General features: G+C 43.5%; 1 protein-coding gene across 1 annotated transcript in view; it reads left to right on the top strand.

Annotated features, from left to right (window-relative positions):
- The first annotated feature begins 679 nt into the window (after nucleotides 1-679).
- Nucleotides 680-27,139, top strand: part of myom3 (myomesin 3) — a 47,384-nt gene continuing 20,924 nt past the window's right edge. The window contains exons 1-14 of the mRNA XM_062399208.1: nucleotides 680-833; nucleotides 3,518-3,643; nucleotides 8,932-9,036; nucleotides 13,241-13,394; nucleotides 13,609-13,766; nucleotides 14,429-14,521; nucleotides 15,424-15,512; nucleotides 16,766-16,810; nucleotides 19,197-19,337; nucleotides 19,419-19,580; nucleotides 21,411-21,552; nucleotides 22,977-23,176; nucleotides 24,682-24,735; nucleotides 26,089-26,216. Of these exons, the coding sequence (XP_062255192.1) occupies nucleotides 3,537-3,643; nucleotides 8,932-9,036; nucleotides 13,241-13,394; nucleotides 13,609-13,766; nucleotides 14,429-14,521; nucleotides 15,424-15,512; nucleotides 16,766-16,810; nucleotides 19,197-19,337; nucleotides 19,419-19,580; nucleotides 21,411-21,552; nucleotides 22,977-23,176; nucleotides 24,682-24,735; nucleotides 26,089-26,216 (1,578 nt within the window). The 5' untranslated portion in view covers nucleotides 680-833; nucleotides 3,518-3,536. The remainder of the gene's footprint in view (nucleotides 834-3,517; nucleotides 3,644-8,931; nucleotides 9,037-13,240; nucleotides 13,395-13,608; nucleotides 13,767-14,428; nucleotides 14,522-15,423; nucleotides 15,513-16,765; nucleotides 16,811-19,196; nucleotides 19,338-19,418; nucleotides 19,581-21,410; nucleotides 21,553-22,976; nucleotides 23,177-24,681; nucleotides 24,736-26,088; nucleotides 26,217-27,139) is intronic.

Raw genomic sequence — 27,139 nt, 5'->3', positions numbered from 1 at the left:
TGACATTATTAACCTTTTGCTTTTGAAGAACAGGGTCCAGGGTTCTTTTAATGAGGAGGAACCAGATGGTTCGGGTTTCACTCTCACAGAGACTCTGCTTAAGTCGACTTAACAGCTGACTTTCTACTTTCCATTTGTTCTCCATCCTGACGCCCTGATAATCCCCCCTTCTTTTTCTCTCTGTGCCCCCCCCACCCCCTCTCCCTTCTCCGTCTTGTCACTCTCCTGCTTTTTATTTGTCAACATTCGTTCCAGGTGGGATGACATGAATATTTATTCTTTTGACAGTGATTGAGTCTTCATGTTTAGTTCCACTGGAGCCGGGTCTTCTCTTAGCTGCTCAGGTCACTTAGTCCAGTCTCTTTCTCCACAGGAGGCTTGTGTGTTATCTCTTAGACGTGTGTCTGTGGATTTAAATGTCAATCAATCTGGCTGATGACAATGACAGTGTGGCTGTTGTGGATTTTTTGCGTGTGCATGTAGGGCACATTGTTGTGTAAGGTTATGTTTGTGTGTGTGTGTGTGTGCGTGTGTGTGTGTACGGGGAGCTGTCATTGGTCTATATTTATCACCTAAAGAATGAGAGAGCAGTTGTGTCCACATACTTGGCAGTGGAGGACACTTTGTGTTTAGGGTCACCCTCGCCGCTGCATCCACGCAGGCGGGGGACAGAGTGAGGGACACGCAGACAGACAGTGGCAGGTAAGACAGAGAGGTGAGACCGAGCCACTTCTTCAGAGACAGACAGGCGGGCCCCCGGAGAGGAAGTGGGATATTCCTGTCCCACACATCTTTGGCACGCACAGGACTTCAGTTGTGTCTTTAAAGAACACGTGAGTGGGATTTCAGTTTACTCAGCCTTCATTTCCATTTAGCATGAATGGCTTTCATCAGCTACAGGTTACCGGGACATTAAAGAAGAGGGAATGTTAATTAAAAAATGTTTAACTAAAAATGTGAGACTATAGAGCATCTGCACGATACAGTAAATTGACGTTGTGTCTTTGAATTGTCAGAGATGTCTTTTCTTGTAGTTTTTTCCAGCTGTATCATGGTCTTAATGGTCTTGTCTTTTCATGGCCTCAGTGAACGTAGCTTTTTAATTCCTCTCTCGTGGTGGCATGAGGTAGGGACAGGAACCTTTTTCCCCATCTCGATGTAAACAGATGGGATGTGGACCAAACTGAAAAGAGTACGCCCCAAAAACATTCTCAAAGATGGTTGCTCAAATTTTAATGAGTTCTTATCACATAAACAAACGTTCAAGTGTTAATGTTTTCTGATGTGTTGGTTTTTGTTATTTTAAGTTATGCGTGACTGACAGCTGACAGAGTAGCACCCACCCCCCCACACAAGCTGGCTTAGTTTGTATCTGTGATATTTTGGTTTAATTTCTGAATAGTGGAAAGAAGTGGAGATGCCTCACCCATCCTTTATTTACAGTCGTTTTAAAGATGGTAATTCCTTCCCTACATTCAAATGTTTTTATTTTTTGTGGCCGTTTCTTCATTCTTTCTTCAGCAAGAGAGAAAAAAGTTTTTCCATTATCTTGTGGCATATCAGTGATCCACGTTGTGACGGCTCAACTGACAAGTTTGGTTCCAGCAGCTCAGAAAAAAGCCAACATGATACTCCCCGACGAATTCTCCTGAACGAGGTTTCGGCTTCTTAACTTTCAGCTCCGTCTCTGCACAGCATCGTCTCTGTCAGGTTATGCTCTTGTGAAAGCTGATCGTCGGTTTAACTTGATCTGAGAGCGTTAGTCCTCGATACCCGTCCGGTTCACCTGCATGTTTGCAGATGTACTGATGCTTGAGATTTTCCCTTTGTCATCACCGCAACCGTGTCACCGCAAACTAGACTGACTGGCTTTGTCTCTCACTTAAACAAATAGAAAACTGTTTGTCCGTTTTTCCACTTGAATGAGTAAAACACTAAATACTTGATCTCCTTTTGTACCTGTTAACACAGTTCTTTTAAATATCAGCCCTCAGGACACTGAGACTCTCCTTCCTCTCCAGAGGCTGAAAGCTGCACAACATGTGTGGACCTTTGCTTTTGCCCCGCTCCCTACAGGGCCCCGGGATCAGGCCTTCCCATGGAGACTGATCAATTTTAATGTGCCAGAGGTCGACCTTCCATTATCCATGTTCAAACAAACCTCTCCCCTTGCACAACAGTGAGCCCCAGCAGCGGCATCAGGGGAATGAGGCGGCCTGCTAGCCTGTTAGCTAACTCTGCTGCTGTTCTCCACTGTGTAATTGATGGAGATCGGGGGAAGTAACACATTACTCTGGTTTATGACAACACAGGTGGTTGCTATTGGGCGAGAGCGAATGAAGTTATCAGTCAGGCGCGACCTGATTCTGTTTGTTGGGCACATTCTGAATTCACTTCCCCTCAGCAGCCACATGATTAATGACGGGCAGGGTGTGGGCAGCACCATGTCGGACCTCGGCTGATGAATTATTAGAACCTCAGTGGCCCACGAAGGAGCGATTCATTTATATCGTGAGACACCTTCTTTTTTTTTTCTTCCCCAAACAGAAGAAAGAGTTTCTAAACGTGAAAAACAAAGATTACGCTAAAGAAAATATAACGGATGACATCAGAAAAAATCACATTGTGGATTTAATATTAAAGCTGAGATGATTAGTCAGGCAATCAAAAGTGATTTACAATTATGAAGATCGTTCTTCAAGCAAGAATGGCAAGAAAAAATTACTTAGAGCTTTGCAAATGCAAATTTTCGCTGAAAATGTATTTTCTGCGGACACCATATGTTTTTTAAATGATTAAATTTGTTCACTTTTCCTCTCAACAGATGATATGTAAATATCAAATATGGCTTGATATCCACGTGGTATGTTTGGTGCTCATTTGCAAATTGGAAATCAGGAGGCTGGCAGAAGTTAGAGACACTTTTTTATTATTGCTGATATTGGTTGAAAAACATATTATTAATGACACCCCCACCCCCCCTTGGTTTCTAGTCCCAACACTTAAGATATAAGACTGATGTACTTTCAGAGAGCCCTTGTTCATCGCATATCTAAATGGTGCAGTTAGCAATTTGCATATATTTAGCAAACCCTTTAGCCCAATTACAATTCTCTGGAGTGGAGGCTGGAGACTGATTTAAAAATTCTGCACCCCGACGAAGTGGAACAGTCATTACTTAACCACCTCCACTCGGCAGGAGAAAACTAGAAATTCACCTCAGAGGTGTCTTTTGAATACAAACCACACAATAAATAGTTGTAGCCTGATGCCGCTGCTGCAGTATCTTTTCCTGCAAAGTGGCCGTTCATTTAGTAGCTCGTCTGAACCTGAAGTGAGACGTCGTCGATTGGGTTCCTTCAGTCACTGGAGGCTGTTGACTTCATTTCAGAGAATGTGGTTAAGCTTCGCTTCAGTGTCCGACTGTTGCTCTGCCTCGCTCTGCCTCGCTCTGCCTCCCACGTTCTCCTGCACCTTCATCGCTCAACTCCCCCCCCCCCCCCCCCCCCCTCCACAGGTGCCGGTCCAGTGTTACCATGGAAACCAGGACGGTGATGCAGCTCGAGCGGGAGGAGCAGTCGTCCCAGATGTCTCACAGTATGCAGCTGTCCTCCCAGACCAAGAAGAGGACCTTCACTTCCAGGTGCACACACCATTACTGAAATGTGGCTGGACACAGCATCAGAGATCTAAATGTATCTGAGATTATTCTGAGGATGGACAGTCAGAGTTAGAAAACAGGATCCAGAAGAATAACCAACCAAAACTATTTCACAATAAAATCGATATCCATGATACTGACAATAGGTTTTGTGTGTGTAGCCAGATTTAGGTTATTTCTCTCAGCAGTAGAGCTCCATTACTGTAGAAAGCAAAGTTTGTGGAAACTCATCACGGACCTGACTTATTTCTTTGAACTGCTCTTCTTCTGGGGCAGAATGACTACAACATATCTTTAATATTTAAAAAAAAATGTGTTCCACTGATTCACATCTTCAATAAGAACAAACTGGTCGTATGAATCCCTAGGTGTGTAAACAATAAGGAAAAAACACAGAATACTGCGTTATCTTTCAAACCACCAGTTTACTTTAATCCACTCATATAAAAACTACAGTTGGGAGAATTCAATGTATTTGTTGTTGTCTGCAATGAAACTAAAGATACATCGTCTCATGTATGTTGACCACCAATAGCACAGACCAGAGTCTTATGATTTATAACCTTTCTTACAAATTTTGCAAATTTTGCTTTCCTGACAAAAAAGAAACCATAATCAGAATTATTCAGCTGAATTCTACAGCAGTGAAAATAACTATGCTCATCCTAACAAGGCATTTGTCTCTTGATCAGCCCTTCACCCTGATTCTAATTAAAACAAGAAAAGATGTTGAAATAATTCAGTATCTCCGGCTTCAGGCATTTCTTAGAAATTATCGTGAAATGAGACAAAATAAGGGAAGCCATTGCTCTGGTATCAGGAAACAGACGCTTGAGGCCACAAACCCTGTGAAACAAGCTGATTAATATTCAAAATGATCTCATACACTAGGTATTTTTCTTCATTTATTAGAAAAAACACAATTTGGAACAGATTAATTGATCGAGTTAAGACTGAGGCTGTTTGTTAAACCCACGTTTTACCATCGGAGAACATCATTCTTTATTCTGCCTCCGCGTTCACAGACTCTGCCCCAAATTTACACCTAAATAAATAACGAAGTAGATAAAGTTGATTTTGTATATTGTTGAATAATTGATGCAAAGCTGTTCACGGCTGATTTGTTTTTCCAGTGGCAGGATGACATGACGTTTGTGTTTAAGGGGAAACATTTGGCAGACTGCTCACTCTGAGCACTGGGAGACATCACATTCACTAAAATGCAGCCAGGGGACCAGTGGGATTAGCTGGGAGCTCAATGCACACTCATGCAACATTCACTTGTCACTGAGTCCCACTGCACCACAGAGACGTCAGCACCAGGGCCTCTCTATTTGGGCAGTTCGGCTTGATTTACTAGATAGAAGCGCTGAATAAACCAATACAGTAGTGTGTAGTTGCAGCTGAATTACTATGAATGGAGTATTGTTATAGTGCTGTGGATATTAGGTGAAATGGCGAGTAAACAGAAGGTGTTCCAGTTCAACGGCTGGTTTCCAAGACAAATAGTAAAATGGGAGTTCCCTAGCGCACGCGTTGTAAAACACAGCAGCTCTCAAAATAAGATATAAACCAAATTGCACACACTCATAAATAACAGTCCCCTAAACATGCATTATTTCTCCTATCAAGATGGAAAAACGCCAATTTATACATTTACACAATGTAAAAGAAAGTAATGAATATATATGATATCTAATGGGTTCATGTCCCACCCCTCCACAAAACCTAGTTAGTAGTAATAGTAGTTTCTTCTGTAATCCTGCAAACTGACAAACAAATGCAGATGAAAAGAAAACTTTTCATCGTGGTGCATGAAGTGGTTCTGCAGACTTTTCCTGAGCACTTGAAACCTTTTCCTCTCTTGTGGCTTAAAAGCTCAAGTTCAAGAAACAGCGGCCGAAAAAACAATGTCAAGTTCAAAGAGCAGATCATGACGCACAACACATGTGAGAACATCTTTAACACTTCTCAGAAAACTGTAGGGGAACTTCTGTCTATCTCCTTCTGCCATCTATAATTCCACGACAAGCGGGTGAAACCTGTTTGCCCGGATCTTTGTCCGGGACGCACTTCTCTATATATCGGGGGGGGGGGGGGGTGAATATACATTCACCAGAAACCACCTGATGACAGCCGCTGAGAGCAAGACAAACATGTCTTTTGTTTGGCTGCAGACGCATGAAGAAGATGCGTGAGACTGAGTGACAGCTTGATAACGATAAGGGAGGAGAACTGCAGCTGTCACATAAGTTAGACGCACAGAACAAGGAACCGGTTTATGAGGCGGGGGGGGGGGGGGGCTGTAATGCTGAACCCTTGCAGCAACACGGACGTGGAAACCGTGAATTATCATTAAATCTGCCTCCAGTGCACTTTACCTCATAGAGCTTTATCAACATTTTCCACTGGTTGTAATAAAACTTTTTTTTAATTATTTTCTGCTCTTTACAGGTTGCATGATTTTAAATCTTTCACTCACACATACCTTGATGTAATAGTAATGTTCAGATACTCTATACTGGGAGGATACAGAAGCATACACATGTAGCCTGTTCAGCTGCAGTGGGGCATTAGAAATGAAATGATATTTCACACAAAGTTCACTAACGCTAGCAAATGAGTCCAGTGAGATCTCGTATGATTCACTCCGACTGTGCTCTAATAGTCTCAATTCAAATTTACTTTCATTTCAAGAGCCCCCCAGCTGCAGTGAGTCATTCAATTAGAAAAACCTGGGGGGTCTCCATCGCTAAATGAAGGGATGTGGACCCATTCCATCATTATTCTATCACTGTTGGTTCAGTTGATCTTAGAGCTTATGTCTTTTTCTGTTTAGAAAAAAAGAAAACATCCCAGAGAGAAAGAGAGAGAGCAAAGAGCAGGTGCATTTTGAAATTTAAACTTCGAACGCCCTCAGTGGAGGAATACTCAGATATATCTTCATGTTTGACTGAACAGCTTCGCCTCCGGGCGGCTTCACACACAAAACTACTGAATAACACAACAGTCGTGCAACAACAGTTTAAATAAAAAAATCTATTTTGTTTCTCCTTGTTTGCACAATACGCTCACAGGTACGGGTTGTGATTTAGTACAAGTTGTTGACGTGCACACAACACTGACGACAATGCATCACCCGGTGCCTCTCAGGTTCCCTCTTTTTTTGTTTCCTCCTGCTGGTAATGCCGCGTTAATATATTTTTGAGGAAGCCTGTTGTTTATAATAAAAAACACATTAAACCGTCCTGCACACAGTAGCAGTGGATCTGGTCTTTGAAGCTTTGCCTCGCGTGGTTCCTCCATGCTCCTGTTCGTATGCATGCCATGAGTGTGTCTGTCCGTGTGTGTGTGTATATATCCGTGGCCGTGCTACCGCGCCCCGAGCTCCGCACTACATTATTCAACGCCCGGGCCTCTCGGCACACACTCAGGGAACCTAAACAAAACAACAGAGAAAAAAAATAAGACGGCAAAAGCAGAAGTAGTCCTCGGAGGGCTGTGAAATGGGGAAATCTCCCAGCTCACAAACAAAAGAAAAGGAGAAGTAACGTCAATTTGCATTGCCATTTGTAAGATGGCTGGTTCAAAGCAAACGCCTGAGGACAGGTAGTGGTTGTTGGCGCGCAACACACACCTGGGTGTACACACAGCTCAGACAGACAAACTTTGTTATTTCTGTGTTTAGCCCTTTCCTGTTATGTAGTATAGCACAGGGCAAAAGGCTTATGTAACTATAGACCCATTAAACAGACAGAAATGTTTATGAAAAGCATTAAAACGTGTATTAGTCGTCTGAATTAAAGAAAAACTTAAATTAATGCATCTTCTATCACAGAACTGTCTTTCAACATCTTTGCCCCAAGTGACCTTGTCCCCAGCGACACACACAAAGGTCAGCTCAGTTTAGTGTTGGCTCTTTACATGGTGAGCTCATGCTTGAGTATAGCTTTACACACACCATCTATCTATTGTCTCTGTGTGTGTGTCTGCGTGACAATGTGCCCGCGATAAACACAATAACCAAGTCTAAATAGAGGGAGACAGCAACTGGCAGTGTCTTTGATTTGTCATCTCTTTTGAGTGCGTGTCTAGCGACGACAACACAAACTGCTCCATCCCCAGTGGACACAGACACATTGTGGATTAAAAGAACGCACATTGCGGCTGATGACCTCCTGTAACCGTAACAATTACAATCACCATTGTCCCGCGAACAACCTATTGAATTACATCCAAACTCCTGTTTGAATTTAATACCACTGTCGCACCAGCAGCTCCCGTCGCTCCCTGTTATATAAGCTCCCTGCAAACAATAGAGCGTGTGTGTGTGGACACCAGTCATAAAAAAGAGGAAACACTGAGAGAGCAGATGCAGATGATTTGGGTCCTAGCATTTCACAATAGCTCATAATGTCGATAACTGGTGATAAAGCCAAATAACTCCCGATGTTAAAAAAAGTGATGAAGAATCCCGTGATCAGGCACCAAAGTTCTTTTCTGCCTCAAACCACAAACTTCCACCAGGATTCACGGTAATCTGTCCGCTAGCTTTCGTATAATCTCTCTTACAAACACAACAAAGCAACCGACAAACAAACAGATGACGGTGAAAACACAACAACCTTGGCAGAGGAAACACAAAAGCAGCATTTTGAACCTCAGCTGAATTCCGAATATATCGATATGAGTGGTTGTGCTCGGCAGAGATAAATCTGCCGTGTAGCACGTCGCTCGCTTTCCCCCGAGCCGCAGAGACTGACAGAGAGTGTTAGTGCGACACACAACACACACTGACGATTTTCAAACAGCCTCCGATTCTTTCTTTTGCAGTTTGCAATTTTTTTTTGTCACTGTTTATCTTGCGAGTCCTTCACGAGAGGAAGAGGAGGAGACAGAATATATCCATTACAGAAGCTTTTTTGTAAGATAAGAGTTTTTGGCTTTAAAGCGAATCCCCCTGGAGTTTGAGAATGAATCAGAGCTTGTGTTTCTGGTGGGGCTGTGAGTGACGTGAGGCCTCCTCTGCCGCTCACACTGAGGAGGGAGAGTCACTGCTGCTGTCTAGTGGCCGAGCAGAATAACTGTCTGATGAACTTGGGATTGGATAACACGCTAATGAAAGCACTCAATCCCTCCATCAGCTGAATGAATAACTGTGGAGGGAGGATTTCTGTTCTTTAATCCTTCACCTGTGTCATTGGATGATGACAGATTGTTTTAATCAGCCTTTGTGTCCTTCCTCCCTCATCGTTCTCTGGATGTCACAGTGATGAAGACGCCTCCCACTCGGACTTCTATCCCATCATCCCCGCTGACGTCATGTCCGTCAAGGAGATCCTGAGCGGGGACAGCTTCCCCCGACACAGAACATGGTGAGGGCAAAGGACACACTCAGTGAGCACTTTATTAGGGACATCTGCTCAACTGCTCCCTAAACTCACGCAGTGCGTTCATGTAGCTATCCAATCACGTCGCAGCAGTGCAATGCATAAAATCATGGAGTAAATGAGGCTTGATATTTTACATAACAATAAACCTTATTAAAAAAAAATGCTTTGAAAATTCCGTCAAATAAAACCTTTCCTATTTGTTAATATAAACAGAAACGCATACGTTTGTGAGGCTCATGTCGTTTTTGAATAATGCCTTTTTCAATAAAGGCTCTAATAAAGTTCATAAAGAAATTGATTGATTAATTGATGACATTCCAAACTCTTCTAAAAACACTATAAATATCAAATACAGTACAGCTTATGAGGTTTTGCAGTTAAATAATTATTATGCTATAAAAATATTTTAGGTATAATATCGTCATATCGCCCACCCCCAACAAGATTAATATGATTTTTATGTGGTTCATCATGGAGAGCATCTGATTAGTATTTTGTTGATTTAAAATAAAAGTACGACAGTGAATTAACCTTTATATGAGACTTATAGGACCATTGCAGTATAGAAATCAAATACAAATAATTTCAAAATACACAGATAGTTAGGCTGAAAATGTTTTTCAAATCATATTTGTGCTGTAGGAGCACATTGGGACATAAAGACGGCAGAAAGCTTTATTATTTCTCCAGCATCCTGCAGCGCAATCACATTAATACAACAGACAAGCTGTAGCACCCAGCTGGCAACTTAAGTGATACAGTAGTTTAGAGAGTTTGGATAATTAAAACGTTTTTTTTTTTGTTGTTTAAAACTTTTAATAGCTGCGGTTTACAACAATAAATGAATTGACGAGATGGAGCGAATTCAAGTCTCCATCTGTCCTCTCCATCAGTCCGTCACTGCATCCTCTCTCTCCTTCACTCGGGGGATTCAAGTCTCACTGGAGCTTTTCTCTGCATTGACAACACAAGAGTCTCAGTGAACAACGGAAATCAGAGTTCTTTCTTCAGTTTCTTTCTTCAGCCCCGTCTGTCAGTGAAAGGCCAGCTGGGGGACCTGCCCCATCATTCCCAGTCTCATGTCATGAAGCCGATAAACCACAACCATCCGACTGTGTCCTCCGGCAGGAACTAGGTCCTCTGTATTGACGGAGACGGAAGAGGAGTCACGTCTCACTTGAGAAGAGTTTGAGTTGAGGATTAGTTTAATTGGTCAGAAAGCTATTCAAGTGATTCTATGAGGAAACGCGCCTGATAATAGATTTGGGATTTGAACAGTTAGGTGGAAAAAAAGTCATTTAAAGACTCTCTCTGGCTGTAGTTTAGACTGAAGGACCATAAAACCTTAGATCAACTGATTAATGATTAATGATTAATGATCAATGATTAATGATCAATGATTAATGATTAATGCGAGAAATAGGAAGTAAATTAATTGATAATAAAAATTATCATCAGTTACAAGCCCTGAATAAAGTTTAAAATCTAATCACAAGCATTAACCATTCTCCCTTAAGGCAGGACTCTTAAAAACTTAATTATGTTGTAATTCAGGACGTGCAGGTTATATTTCACTAACCAAAGTTTAGAGCTTTAAAAAGTCAGCATGTGGCTGGAGGCTGGACTTGATTTGCCGCCATTCACGAAAAGTATTTAACTCCTGAATCAGAATCTGAGAGGATTGTGTTGAAGTGTGAGACATATTTAACTTTCTGTGTGTTTTTTAGAGTGTCTTAGAATTATCTTTTCAGGACAGGATTACTGCTCAGCTGTTACCAGTAGGATGCCGAATATCTTCTTTTTAAAAAGTCCCACAGCGGGGATGTTTAGGTCACAGGGAACAGGAAGCCTCTTGTGGTCTAATTTCCTTTACAGAAATCCCTCTGCCGCTCTGGGGGCACCTCGTCCTGTCTGGGTCACAGAGTATCGGCGCTGGGACTCAATACCACTTTCACTTTTGGAGGATTAACGACAGCCTCTCTTGCCTTTTCTCAAATTCATCCTGAATTGGACTTGTGTTGTGTCAAAAAGGATTTGACGTGACTTCTTCATTGCCGCTACAAATACCAGATATATTCTTCTGAAGGCGATGAAAGGAGCCAGTGGATGGGAGGTGGCTGCCAAAGAGAGAGAGAGCACGCGGACTAACAGGGGTCACAATGACATTTGCAGACGACACTGTGGACGAGGAGGGAGAGTGAAAAGGGGAGGAAGTCATTGAGGATGAAGTCGCAGCCTCTTGAAAGACAAAAACACATCTGACAGTAATGAACCTCAGCTGCAGCCATGTGAAGCTGCCAACATGACATCTCATTAGTTCTCCCACCGCATCCCTGCATCTCATCATCATCCCCATCCGCTAACATGCTTTAGCTCCAAATCCTCTTTTTTCTGTCTCACCTTTATATTTTTTCCTCCCATTAAAACCCTCTACATTACACACGGTCACCTCCTCGTCCAACCAAAGCTCAATTCATTCCCAGTCTCTTCTGCCTCAGGAGCAGTGAGACAGATGTGGACTGGGTGGATATTTTAGGCTGAAAAAACCTGATGATGCAGAAGGTGATTGACTCCTCCCAGGATGAGAGCGGAAGGAAAGGAGGATGAAGTTGAGAGCTCTCGGGGATTGGTTCACTATTTCTGGAAGGCCCGAAGTCGTCCAGGATGAAGCAGCATGACATTTGTTTTGATTTGTGCCGGATCTTCCTCTGCCGGTGCGTGTGGCTCAAATCAGGCATTACTGTTTGATTCACATAATGGCTTCCCCCGTTATCTCCTCCTGCTGGTTAAGGGGTAGCAATGTAAATTATGCAGCTGACTCATGCATGCCCAGTTTCCCTTGGCAGGAGGGGTTTGCTGTTCGTCACACCAATAGGCAATATTAAAATTTCCATTCGGAGCAATAATTAAGCTATAAAACCTCTCACACCCGCTGACTCGATGTGTTCCAGCGGTTCATTCCCCTCAAGGCTTAAAATCTCTGTGCCCTCAGATTAAAAGCACTGACAGACACACACTTTACTAAACACGCCCGTGGCAGGAAAAGTCCACAACCCGCGTTTCTGGGAACCTCAAGATATCGGTGTGTGTTTGCATGTACTTGTCCGCAAATTTATCTATGCATACGTAATTATTTGCATGTTTATTCATGTTGTTTGTGCGCTGTAGGGCCAGTGGCTATCTCTGTTTGTTGTGGCTGTGTGTGCATGTGTGTGTGTGTGTGTGTTTGTTACGTGTTCAAATAATTAAGCCCTGGGGAGCGTCAATCAAAAGGCTACTCAGGATCCACACCCCTCAGGCGATGAGAGAGGGGAGCGTTAAAATGCTGTATTTAGAAGTCAGGAAAAATTCATCACCCTGTGAGTTAGAGTGTGTAAACTGCACATACATGTCCATGAGGGAATGTGCGAGTCCATGCATATTCACAGACATAATATACCGTGCACATATCCATGAGTGCAGGTTCAGCAGACGCGGACCAGATAGGGATTCACTGATCTGCAGTGAAGACGTAGAATAAGAAAACAGGCCTGAACCTCAGTCCACAGCCGTGACAGTTGCCCTACTTACAATGCCACCTGCATAGAAGACTTCTTCTGAGTGAATAGGCTATCACAGCTATCTGCCATCTCCTTCACGACAAACTTGATGAAAGAGAAGTCAAGGATGTGACACAGCCGGCGACGCACCGTAGCTTTGAACCGTCCACACCTGAAGGATTCCTGGAGCGGTGCGCATCCATCACCAGGGAGATGTGAGAGGACCCTGCACTGCGTCTCCTCCCAGCGACGAGAAGCAGACGTGGCAGCGAGGCTTGATGTTCTCAACTCGTAAAAAAAACTTCTCAGAACCCTGTGAACGTGCGTGAGGGCGTGAAACGACACGTGGGTGTAACCGGAGCAGCAAACCACCAAACTCATCACAGAGCCTTTTAAACGACAGGCTGCCTATAATCATACCAGCAGCGTTTGTCTGTTAATTTGGACAGAGTGAAATGTTTAGGTGCCGAGGGAATATTTACAATCTCTGCTCCTGTCACCTCCTCTGATGGACACATGTTGTTGTTGTTGTGACTGGTTGTGTGGCCTCAATTTATATTCTTAAGCCACATTTACGGCTAAAACAAGTTGGTGTGAGAACAGAAAAACATTCCCTAACATATCGATATGTGTGCTGCGTTCACCAGGGAGATCCTGATGGAAACACTGGCTGCTGATGCAGAGTATCACAGAGATAAATGGACCATGTTTGGAAACGAGGCTGAGAAGGTGGAGCTGGCGGTGATCAGGGGTCAGCATGTGTTACGCACACGGATTGACAAAAAGGCCCTTCGCAGACAGGTACCAACAAGTTAGGCTCTCAGGACCGAATGTTTTTTGGCTTTTCATCATTGACCCCTTGTCGAGAGCGTGTTTTTCCAGTGCACCACCACCATCCGATCATTCAAGTTATTATCCAGAATATCTGTATTAGTGTGTTACTTTCACTTTTCATCATATCTGCAGAAACTGAAATCTGTAAACTTTGCCTCTCCTGTATCCGTCTTCCTCTCAGGCGGAACAGAAAGCATCCGCCCACATGAGATACCTGGAGCGCCTGAGTCAGAAGGTCCCAGACTTTCCAATCCCACTCAGGGCTCACAGCGTCTGGGAGGGCATGACCGTCAACTTCTGCTGCACCGTCCAGGGCTGTCCACCCCCCAAGGTCACATGGTAAGACTCTGCAGCGCTCCATTCTTTTGGCCTTAAAAACCCCACTGTGAAACCTTTAAGACATTTCTATTACATTCTATTGTCGAGGTCGTATTACAGACTGGTGTCATTTTTTTGAAATTTTCCTCTCCCTCATGAATGGAGTTAGTTAGACGAAGAAAAGTCTCATGAACATTAATTATACCTTTCAGGGAACATTTGAAAGCTATAACTTCTGAAAGTTTGACGGGAAGAATGAGGATATGTACAGCATCAAAGAAAAAACAGGAGTCATGACACCAACACGACTTGAATACCAACCTCTGTATTAATATGAAAGTACCTGCGTTCATTTGGGCTACGTGCCAAACTGTCGACCTTGATACTTGAGCTGCTGTGAGACTCGCTGATGAAAAGACTGAGCGCTCAGTATTCATGAAGCTCAGCTGAGGCACTGATAACCTGCAGCTCTGGGTTCCACCATCTGATATGGGATCAAGCTCAATGAGCTGCAAACGCCTGCCTCTCCGCGATGGCACAATGAGATCGAATGCCCCCTATGAGTAGCCAGTGGGCAAAGGTGTGAAGCACCAAAGTGAAGTCTGTTGATCACTTCTGTTTTAATATTGTTTATAAAACCCGAATGTCTGACAGAAGTCAACCTGTTTACCTTTTTACCTCAGGTACAAAAATGGTGCCCCCCTGATTTTATCTGAACAGCCGTGGAATTACAGCCTGAAACAGAAATTTGGAGTTAACTCACTGGAAATCAGAAGGTAGGTCACAAGCTTGAATCCCTGATTAAATGTACAATATGTCACTTCACATGCTAAGGGTGTGGCTAACAGTGTGCTTCTCCTTAGTCATTTATCTTTTGAAGTTCTAGCAGGTATGACGCAATATATGATATGAGGCAACCAAAATGAAACGGCACCTTACCTTGAATAACGCCGGAAAGGCGGTGGTCTAGTGGCAGAAACTTGGACTATGGGCAGAGAAGGTCTCTGGTTCGACTCTGGTTCGACTCCACGGAGAAACAACAAAAGACTAACCTTGATTGATCTGTCCAAAAATCCAAGAGAATTCTCCCTACCCTGTCTAGTGCCCCTGAGCAAGGCACCTTACTCCCCCAACATCTGCTCCCCGGGCGCCGTACATGGTTGCTCACTGCTCTGTGTGTCCTGCACCAGATGGGTCAAAAGCAGAGGTTAAATTTCCCTACCTGCATGATTGTGCATGTCTGTGCATGTGTTTGGGACAAATAAATGCATCTAATTCTTAATAAAGTTCTCTTTAAAGGTACAGTGTGTAGGATTTAGTGACATCTAGTGGTGGAGTTTCGTGTTGCAGCCTCACCTCCCCTTCCCCTTCCAAACAGGAAAGAGAACCTGTGATCGCCTTCAGTTGTCATCAAAACTCAAAAGGTTTTTAGTTTGTCCAGTCTGCGCTACTGTACATAGCTGGTGGGTGAGATCATGAAATCCTGTTATGAGATCAAACATGGCTGTCAAACTCAAAAACTAAATGCTGCATGTTTCCTCTAGCACAATCTTAATCCTAATTCACAACAGGGAAGTAGGTTAGTGCTCGAAAATGTTTCCAGAACGTCCTCATTGCAGCAACAACTTCAACATCGTGCAGATTTTAAACATGTGACTCGCTCTGTAACTCCATGAAGGTGCTGTCCTGAAGATGCTGGCAAGTATAAGGTAGTGGCTCAGAGTCCCCTGGGTGAGGCCACGACCTTCGCAACCCTTGTGGTGAACTGTGAGTAGCTCCGTCTGTCATATCTGCTCTACACAACCTCCTATCGCACCTGGACACACTAATATAAAAACCTGTTTATCCATAGTGTGTGTGTGTTTACATTTTATTGGCTTCAAGTGTAGATTTTTTTATACAAACTGTTCTGTGCTGGTTTTACAATAGCCATATTTAATAAAACCTTGTATCACTCAAACTGACACCATCTAATAATGATTAAATACAATACATAGTCAGTCGATCTTTCTCTTCAGCATCAGGAATCTGACATTTTAACAAATGAAAATGTACTGATTGACTCCATTGAACCCCCCCCCCCCCCACACACACACACACACTATAGAAAATGAAATGTCCAAATCATGTAATCAGTAAATGTCTTGGTCATAATTCTCATGTCGCATAATCAGTTTACCATGGGTTTGAAATATGAATATAAGAAGATATATTTTATTCTAAATTTCAAACATCAGCTTTGGTAATGGCCTCAAAAAATCCAATATACATCCGGCTATAAAATGGGTATTTAAATTTGTCCGACTTTCATTTGACGCCCTCAGGGTGATGAAGCTGTCGAAAAGCCCAAATTATGATCAGACACATCCATGTGCCTCCCTTCTCATCACGGGTGAAGTCAGATGTAGTTTCTGTTCTAGAGAAAACTGTTGATTACGTTTCGCACCCCCCCGCGACCCATGTTTCTCTATGAACGTGATATTTGGATGAGAATCGACAGCTTTAGAATCAGGGAAGACAGATCCCATTGCAGCTCTCATGCATAATGAATTAGGACGAGGACGTTCGGTGTTAGTGGTGAGTAATAACTGCCACAGCCTCACAGCCTCACAGCCTCACAGCCCTGTGGCAGAAACATTCATAATAATAATCTGCTTCTTTTTTTTTTTTGCACTTGTTAAATGACCCCCCCCCACCCACCACCTATCTGCTGTGGCTGGCAGTGAGGCTGCCTGATGCTCTACATCAATAAGCTGGTCAGGACTGTAATGAGACAGTTGAAGGTTTCTCCTCGCTATCAATATTTCACAGGGGATTTTTTTTCAGGGGGGGGGGGGGGGTAAAAATAGATTAATGGGAGTATTAGATGTGACTTGCATTAATGTGTCATTGCCAGGTTTTATTTGTCTGCTGTCTCTCGCTGTCTCCAGCCGCCTCACGGTCTCATTTACTCTGTCTCTGTCTCCATCCCCCCCCCCCCCCCATCTCTTCCCGTCGGGCCCTGGCGCTTGGCGATGCAGCATATCAAGGAGCCGGGGCCGGTTCAGAGAGCTGGCAGACCCCCGGTAAGCTTCACGCCAAGGCCCTAATGAAAAGTGTCCCCTTTCATTTTCTCCGCCGCCCTTTGAAGTCCCTCCCTGCACCAGTAAACCAGGGTGGGCTGGGAAGAGCTTTGAAGAGCGTGACCCAACATCTCTGCCTCGCTTTACACGCTGCACCTCATGAAGGAAGATGGGGATGGATTGAAAGGGGGCAGAGCGTTGGAGGCGTTTGTTTGCCATGGCGGTTTGTGTTTCTGTGTGGGTGTCCAGGGGAGAGGGAGTGTAAGACAGGCGGGGGGGATAGCTGCTATAGGGATGGAAAGCCTTGCTTCCAAATGAGCCCACGTGTCAGTCATGTATATTTCATTCCAGGGACGGCAGGGGGATTTATTCCGTTTTGCTCCGAGCTGTGGAGCATCGTATATTGGCTGTGGCACTCTTTGGCCTAGATTATCCTCCACAGTGTGTAAGGATGAGGACATTTTCAACCAGACCTTGCTCAGGATCTGATCGCGCTCGCTGTGCATGTGGCCACTGGAGCTGTGCTGATGTTCGTCTTTGAATTAAGATGTGGTCATCGTGCGTGAACACTCTCAGGGTGGATGGAAAGGTCAGCAAGGCATGAAACTTTGATGGAGGAGACGGATGTTCACGACCCGATCTGCAGTCGACACTGATTCATTTTGACAGTGAATGCAACACCTCCACCAAGTGCTTTTATTCTGAAGAAGAGCCAAACTGTTCCTGGACCTAAACTGTGCAGTTTATAAACCAAACCATGATGATTATCTCAATCAAATATATTTTTTGGGGTTAGAAACCAATTGTGTAAATGCCCTATCCTGTTTTTGAGGATACTATGCAATATTTTAAAAGATATATTCAGATTTTACACATCATAAACTCCAATATAATACTTATAATCCACCACTTCGAAGGAAAACCAATGGTGAACCTTTATGTCCTTGTCATTCTGGTTCATCTGGGATTCACAGTATGCAGAGAGCATTCAGCTTATAGCAATGCAAACGTGCAGGAATATCTATATTTCAAACTTCAAAATTCCAGGTGTATGTTTAAATGTTGAGCACGACCTACATACATCTTATTGGGACAATTACATATGATAAAAGTTTATACTTTCCTATTCAACTGTTTTTACCGTTGGAGTTCAATGTTGTTTTGACACCGACATTTTACCACACTGCAGAAACGCTGTGTCGCCACCAGCCAACACATTCCTCACCTCACACACACAGAAACAAAGTTGTAATCATTTCGAATTAAGCTTCATCAGCTCGTAGGAATTACACGCAGCTTTTTCTGTGGCTGATAATTGATTTTTATCACATTTACCGACATGAATTACTCAATAAGCAAAAGCACAACTGTGGTTAATTCTTTTTAATCATCATCGTGCTGAGGGGAAGCCGGAGATTGAGCACCTGAATGATGGGAAACCAAGATCTAAGTGGTCCAGGCACGTTCCCTGTGATAGTCGGAGCCGCTAAGCAGAACATGTCACACTCCCTCTGATCATCCCTGAGAAAAGGACTTGATGAGACCTCGTGGCACACGTGTATATCTCACTTCAGGACTGCTCTGCTTCGCTGCTTTGACAAGTGGGAGAATATTAGCTGAACGAAAAAATTGTCAGGAATTGTTCACTTAAAAAGAATAAATTGTCACATCTTCAGCTCTTCCACTGTCCTCTTTTGTTTCCTCAAGGGGACGCCTCTCCCCCGCTCGCTGTCCTTTGTCTCTCTCGGATGAAGCAGAGGGTCTCTGTCTATTACTCCTCTGCCCATCTGCGTGAGATGGTCTTTTTAGTTAATTAAGCTCCTATGGTTTCGCTTTGTTCCGTCTCACTTCCCGTCACCGGAGAGGGAAATTGAAGAGCTTGTAACAGCGAGCGGAGAATAAAGACAAAGTGATGTCACAGCACAAAGGTACTCGATGATACAGAGACATCAGAGACTGCACTTTGACGGGGTTCGTGACAGCTCTTGGGAAATGATGAAGGAAGCAGCGATTGATTGTTGTCTTTGGGATTCATACGCAAGACATTCACGTTTATTCCTATCTTTAGACGAACCTCCTCTACTTTGTCATTCCTCTCCTCCTAACCTGTCATGCTTGTCCTAAGGAGGTCAGCTCAGTGTTATTGTGCAACATCCAAAAAACAAAATTATAACTCTCTGGAAATCCTTTTTGGTGTCTGGAGTGGACTTACTTTTCTATATCCATTTTATCTCTGCCCTGTGGGTTCCCAGTGAAAACATATTTCTCTCATTTTATCTTTTTAGTGTTATTTATGCCAGTTTTCCTCCTGTTTACTGCTAACTGTATTTTTCACATTTTGTGTCCTCTCCCTGTTTCCTTTTATCCCTCCTGTCACCTTCCCTTCTAGGATCGAGGTTCGAGGACGAGGCCCACTTCGGCTCCTGCTTCCCGCCCACCTGGGTGAAGGAGGGGGACAGTCTCACCCTGAGGTGCACCTTCACCGCGGCTCTGCTGCCCTACCAGCAGGACGTCAGCTGGTTCAGAGACGGTAAACAGAATAACAGACGAGTCGTGCGAGCTGGCTTTATTGGCCGTTTGAATGGGTTTTCCCTTTCGTCTCCTTTTCCAGGCGTACAGCTGCATCAGTCCAACAATGTGGACATCAGGACGGTGGACAATGAGGCTTCCATCACTTTGAAGGCTGCACACAAGGAGCATGAAGGTGTTTACACTGTGCAGCTGAAGACCTGGGAGTCAAGTGAGGAACACAGGGCTTTTGTTTACATCACAGGTGAGGACCAACAGGAACGGTTTCTATTCACATTTATACATCTGACATTTATCAACACTTCTCACCACTTTGCCGATGGAGGGGGGGGGAACTGTTTGAGGCCATGAAACACTTCTGGAGATTCAGGGGTAAACAGCGTTGCAACCAAATCCAATGCAATGAAAGTAAATGGGGACCACAATGTTTTTAGTCTAAATGTCCTCTGATTTCCTAGTCTGGACTCTGATCCCTGAAGATTCACCTCCACCGCTGCACAAAGAGATGTTCACCTGTTTACTCAAAGTTCGCTGAACCTCGAACCAGAGAATCATTCGGTAGTCTTCTTGAGTCCCATCTGTCGCTGGTCACCTTTTAATTCAAAGTTTAAATTATTGAGCGTATCTTGAGTCCAAGTCGCTACACTTCCCTTGGGCCCTTAGCGATACACATGCCAAGTGTGAAGGTGATAAGATGAACAGTTTTCGAGATGAGGGCGCTACAGAAAGACAGACATTTCGGGAATCAGTACATAAATAATTATGAAGAAAATGTTTCCACAAACAGCACAAACAGTAGGTTGTTTTAATTTGCACCAAAACATATTACATATAGGAACTTGATTTTTCTATGGACCCAATAAAGGAGATGCTGATGCTCTGTTAGCAGCTAATGGAGAATCACATACACAAATGTCTGTTATTTCTGTACGTGTTGCAGCTTCAGGACCGTATCACTACTTCACGCTGAGCTTTACTTTATAAACATGCTCACGGACACTTTGTCACGCCAGTAAATATCTGTCAGCTCACATCAGAAGCTCCCCGGATCCTCAGCGACCTCTCTAAGCTGCCTGCCAACGTGTCTTTTAAGTGATATGCTTCATTCTGAGATATTCTGTTTGAAAACGACCCGACAAACACACGGGGGAGTGACCTTGACACCTTTGCATATAGATAAACCTGTTTTCATGAGGAGAGCATCTGGATGAAATGGGCTTTGGCTCAAACCTTCACTCAAAACGTGATTTGTATTCATCAGATTTTTGGTCCGACTTTAATTTCCTGATTCATTCGCGGGAAACTGCTCCATCAGTCAAGCTCCTCTTCAGCTGCCTTTAGACTCTGTTTGCAGCGGGCAGTTAGATACCACACCGGCAGCACTTGACTCATCAAACAGTAGAAATGTGTCTGGGCATCTCAGTGAGGAACCAGTGGGTGTGTGTGTGTGTGTGTCTCTGTATAATATCAGTACTTACTCATGCACCAGTGCACATACACCACCTCAGTCGTAGTATAATGTGAACTGATTCGTTCTTGTGGATGAGGTGCACATACGGCCAGCGACCACACAGTTGCATACAAAATCTGCAAAAAAAACCACAACATACAGGTTTCTCTCGATCTTATATGAGATGTTCAGAGAATTTAAAAGTTCCCATGATACCGATTGAAGAGTTTTATCTTCCAATTTCCGAATTTGTCCAAAACCCCAATTCGTCAAATTTACAAAAGGGAAGATTTTATCACATTTGAAAACGTGATTTATCCAGAAAGTTAAACTTTTAGTAGTTAAATATTTGCTGATTGACTAATTGACTAATTCCTTAGATGTTGATGATGAACCCTCATGACGAAGACATGTTATTGAGGCCTATCTTTAATTCACAATTTAACCATAACTTTTATTATAAAACTGTAAATAAAAAGAAAACACAAATACAAGCAAATATGCGCTTTCTGACTAACTCATTCTGTAAAAGAAGAGTTCTTATGAGCCTATATTGGCAAAGATTAATAGTGATTTATCCGTCAACTCAAAATAATCACAATCTTCCCTCTCATCCGTCCGCAGATGCTTCCGCTGCAGTGCTGGGGGGTCCTGCCTCTCCTCTGGCCGTCCAGGTATCTGACGTCAACAGGGACTACGTCTTCCTCACCTGGCAGCCGCCCAGTGCTGACGGAGAATCCCCGGTGGACGGTTACTATGTGGAGAGGTGAGGATCACTCCGGGGAGACGAAGCAGCAACTGAGGCCGAAAGTTGATTCTTGACTTTGGAGACAAAACTCCACAAAGTCGGTTCAGTAGCTGTTCACCAGCATCTGATCCTCTCTCACACTCGTCCTCAGCAGAGTTTACGGAAATGTAAATGTTTAAATTTCCATTTTTCGGAGCCTTTTCAGAATTTCTCTTCTTTTCTTTTCGAATGAGGTGAGGATTTAAAACATGTCTCCAATGTCCCAGTTAATCCACTTCTGATGATTACAAACAATCACTGTGAACACACTCTTTAATTAAACTGAACTAAGCTGTAACCAATGACAGCCTCTGAGACATCTGGGGAAGTCATGAGTGGAGGTTTACTCTGAAGAGAAATTAAAGAATAATGATGAAGATAAATACACATTTTTAGACTTTCCGATATGAGAAGACAAACAAAATATCCTTTGGAATTAAAAATGTTTTTAAATAAATAAAACAGTTAATTGATTTAGAACAGATTCAGTGAGAACATTTTGAAAAATGATCCCCACGTGCTTATCTGTTTGTTTTTTTTATTATAACCTTCCCACCAAAGATTATTTAGATATTTTCATTAGATCTCTCAGGCTGAGATCACATTGACCGAGTCTCCATAATAAAGGTTTGTTTTAGATTGAACGTTGAGCAATTTCCTGTGTGATGAGTCAACAGCAGCGGGACAGTAAGACGAGAAGCTTAATCCTGCTTTTTGTGCTGCTCCTGAGGAAATTGGATTAGGGCAGATAAAGATGGAGGTGTTGGCGACCAGCGGTGCTGTAATATCCATTTGGCAGCGTTCACATGAGATGGATTGTGTACATGGTGATTATCAGCCCTAAACACTGTGTTAACAGCAGAGTCAAAGACTCCCGCAGGAGGACAGGTGCTGCACTTATCAACCAAACACCAATCAATCACAAACATCCTGTCCACGTGTGTGTCGGGGGAAGGGATGTGTGTGTTTGTAGTTGTGTGCATCTCTCTTTGTGTCCTCTTTAATTGGTGTAGTGGATGCATCTCCTGAATGAGACTGGTTGCAGGGTGAGGAAAGAGAAATGGAAGAGACCTCCCAGTTCCCTAGCAACACTTTATTGTTCGCGAGCTGCACTTTTCCGTCTTTGTTTGCTCCGAGAGGCAACAGTTTGTTATCAGCGTTTGTATAATCTGCTCACAATTACAGGCCTTGCTTGGGTATTTACACAATTAGATGTGTTGTTGTGAAGGCGAAAGTGTTTTACAATTGGTTTCATATTGCTGCGCCCTGCAGGCTGCACATTAGGGGTTGAAACACCATGAATTTGGTTCTTTGTTTACCACTTATTTCGAGCTTGTCTTTCTTTATTATCGCACACTATGTGGCTTCTTCGGGATCGACTCATCTCTTTCTCTCTCACTCAGATATGAAGTCGGTCAGGGCGAGTGGGTGCGCTGCAACGTGCACATTCAGAGAGTGTGTCACTTCCCAGTGTTCGGGCTGAAGGAGGGAACTCGGTACCAGTTCAGAGTCCGTGCCGTCAACAAGGCCGGAGCGGGACGTCCGTCCAAGGCCACAGAGCCCGTCCTCACTGCCGACCCCCTGCAGCACACCAGGAGCCTGGGTAACACACACACTGACAGCCAGACACCACCTATTAACAACGTCCAGGTCCATGACATTGTTTTACATCACATTTATAATTAACCAATTCATTTTAGAGTATATGTTCAATTGATTCATTTTTTCTCCTGATCTTTTGCTGCTTTTCTGGTATGCTCTTTCCTGTTGTGTATTTTTGTTGTAGTGATGTTTTTTTAATTGTTTGTTGTAGTTGTGTTGATGCATATTAAAGCCCATCTAAATTATAAATGTCCCAAAAATATTTTAGGAAATGTTGCATCATTATCACAAGAGCAAGGGAACCACAGATGGTGAAAGATGTAAAGTCAACAGAGCCCGATTAACTCAAATTAAATGTAGATTAAAATCATCAGAAACTCACTTGATTTCACGAGGACAATTACAGGAGCTCATCAGAAAAGAAGAATAAACAAATGTCCTTGTTAGTCTGTATAAGTTCATATTTAAAACTCTGTGTTGAAGAGGATCAGAATATAGTCGTGAACATTTAGTGTTAAGCCTTTTGTGGCTCCAGAGGAAGTTGTGATGAGTGACATCACTTGAGGCGATATTGGTTTTGGAGTTTGAAACTCATCATCTCTGCTCATGGCTTGAGGCCTTTTATTTTGAAGGGAAACATGTTGACAGAACACATCAACTGCTCATAGGTTACTCTGTATATCATGCATCTTTAAACCATGCAGGGTTTTTATATTTCCAGAACTTTTATTTGCAAGGTAATTTGAAACTTTGCAGGAGGAAGCAAACGTTTCCCTTCAGAAGATATTCCCTGTCTTGGCCTCTTGATGAAGGATAGCATTGCATAACACAAACATCCTGCATCTGTGTTCAGTTGTGTTAAGATCTGGACACTGTTAAGTTCAACATCTGATTCCAACCATCCAGTGACCCCTCGTGTACAGTTACATCTGAATTCATATCGTTTCCTCATTATTTATTCAGACGTTTTCTCTAATTCCGTCTGGGCTTTGCTGTTAGCACTGGGCAGCTCTTCTAATGGCCTCCTGCCGTGGACCGTTGGACTCTTATGAGATTATGTTTTAAGGCGATATGTTTTCTTAAATACTTAGTTTGCTGGAGGGGTGGGAACAATCCAATGAGACGTTAAGTAAGTGTTTGAGTGTGTGTGTGTGTGTCCATGGGTGGGCGCAGTGTGAGAGAGTGTGTGTGTGTGTAGCCGGGGAGGACAGATGGGCTCTGGTCTGTTGCTGTGGATCATTAAACACAGATGAAGGACGGACAGAAGGTCGACTTGCCTCCGGCCTCGCTCTCCATCCTTCCATGTCGCTCCCCCTCTCACGTCCTTTGTGTCGCTCCAGCTCCGGCTCCCTCACCACTGGCTGCCCCTCTAACATTTGCACTAATAGTGTTGTCACGGGTTCTCGTATACAACTTCATTACCCAGGTGTCTCTCCCCCTCTTTCTCCCTCTGCCTCTCCCTCCCTTTCTCCCTCTATCTCTCTCCATCTCGTTCTCTCTTGTCAGCGGTCAAAGTGGCCAGAGGGAGGACCATCACCGTTACGAAAGATGAACTGGAAGGTGAGAATGCTGCATTTTCATTTTAGTGTATTTTGCCATCGGAAGATTTCTCGCCCCACGGTTTCAAACAGCCATCCACGTTTCCCCGGCGCACAGGGTGCAGCCTCCTCGCCTGTGGGAAGCCTCGGGCCCAGGGGCTTAATGCATCCTCATATTATATTTAACAATGATCCGATGTGATAGTACGGGCCGAGGCGATGAGCATTTGTTCCATTTACGGGAAATGAAAAGAAACAACAGTCCCTGGTGGCTCTCCGGGTAAATGCACATAATGACCTGAGGTGGTGAGAGACGGAGAAGCAGGGATCAGTGTCTGGAACGACAAACAGGAAAAACAAATGTAGTGGAGGAGGTGCATCCATGTTTTTTAGGTGTGGAGGTGGGAAAACAAAGGATGCACGCAGACGAGTGCAGCTTTAACGTTTTTTCAAAACACAGAACCAAATGAATTCAGTGAGATCAATCTTCATTCATCTAGCTCTGACACGTGCTGCAGTACACACACACATTTTAAATGATGCCTTAGGAATCGAGATCTGTATATATGTGCATATATGTGAGGGGTATATGTTATCTGCATTTCCTTGACCTACATTAAGACAGATGTGTATTTCTGTGTATGAAATTAAACTGTGGAATTCTCTGGACAATGATTTAAAATGTTGCTCAAACAATATTCAATTGTGTAGGTGGGCTCTGTATTAAAAGGGCTCTAAAATGACTGATATGGCTAAACATCCACAAACCCCCCTCCACAGGCAAATATCAGCACTTAAACCTAGCCGACTTATTTCATATCCATTGTGCTTGAGCAGAGATCCTCAAGAATATAAAATGCTTCGCTACTTCAACGCTCTAGTGTCCACACACTCAGAGAAGCACACAGGGGCTCGCTGGCTGCACCAGATCATTGTCTGTCATCTCCACTGCTCTCTCTCTGCTCTGGAGTTTCTCTCTGATCCTCAGCACAGCTCTGTTAAACTCTTCAGGGGGAAACAAACAGAGGGAAAGACAGTGAAACTCGAGGCTTCCATTGTCCTCGACTGACACGGAGAATCACTGCGAGTGTGCTGACTCTGGCCTTTTTGACTTTCTGTTATCTGTGCACTTATGTATTAGAAACGGAGGTGAAATTTGGGGCAGTGAGTTAAATCGCGCCGACTCCGTCCTTTGCTCGAATCCAGCAGACAAAGCATGAAAATTCCTGATGCAAAGATTTCAGCAGAAGCAATATGTCAGAAAGCACTTCTCGACTCTGCTTTCATTTCCGCTGACCTTGTGCAACTTTAATTTCTTCCTCCTCCTCCTCCTCCTCCTCCTCCTCCTCCTCCTCCTCCTCTCTTTGCTCCTCAGGTCAGGTCAAAGCTCCTCTCCCTCCCACGGATGTCCACGCCTCCGAGGTGACCGACACCTATGTGGTCCTGAGCTGGACCGAGCCTGAACCCAGAGGCAGGGAGCCGCTCAACTTCTACGTGGAGCAGGTCAGTCAGCTCTCACACACACACACTCACACACAAACACACACACACTTATCTAATCTTGACTTATCTAACAGTATTTCAATCTGTAAAAAATAAGACTGCAGATCAAACTTTAAAATATTGGTGGTTATTTCGCCCCCAGGAGGAGACACGAAGTTCAAACTGAAGACAAAAATAACAAAAGTTCACTTCCAACTTATCAAACTGGGGAGACTGACCTATATTCTTTATAACAATAAAGAGCCCGGTCTCACCAATATCAACGCCCAACAGCCTCCAGATCCAATAATCAGAAAACTGCCACAGGAAATAGATTTTTATTGGACTTTTATAACTTACCGAGGTAATAAAACTGTCAAACACGTCAAAGGCATCAGAAAATTACTAAAGTTTGCTTCTTCTCTCCCACTTATATAATGAAAGGAACATTCAAATACCCCCTTCGCCCTTGAGCAAGCACTTTGCAACCACTGATGTCTCTGACGTGCCTCGTGCTATTGTCTCGTCAAATAGGCAGAACATAATGGCGAGGCCCAAATATATACAGAATATAATAGACGACATTAGTGCTATACAATGTGATTTATGTATTTAAAATCATTTGTTAAAAGAGACTAATTGACAAAGATGAAGATAACGCGTCAAGATGAGTTGGCTCCAATATTCTGAATCTCCATTTTGTGCTTCATCCCGACATCTCTTCTGTTTATGTCTTCACACTTTCCATCTTTCTGTACCTGAGCAACTTTTCATTTTCCTGCCTTCACTCTACACTGCCAATCTTTATTCCTCTTTCTGTCCTTGTCTCCACGTTAAGTGGTTTATTCAAAAACATGTGTCAATTACCAGTTATGTAAAGAGCAAGTGGTGCTAAAAAAAATTAATGGGGCTTTTTAAAGCGTATTTTTCCGTCTTTAAAGTGC

The sequence above is a fragment of the Platichthys flesus genome, chromosome 11 (assembly GCF_949316205.1).
Source record: "Platichthys flesus chromosome 11, fPlaFle2.1, whole genome shotgun sequence".
In the NCBI taxonomy this organism is placed as follows: domain Eukaryota; kingdom Metazoa; phylum Chordata; class Actinopteri; order Pleuronectiformes; family Pleuronectidae; genus Platichthys; species Platichthys flesus.
Note: the sequence above shows the minus strand (reverse complement) of the source record. Positions and strands in the feature narration are given on the sequence as shown.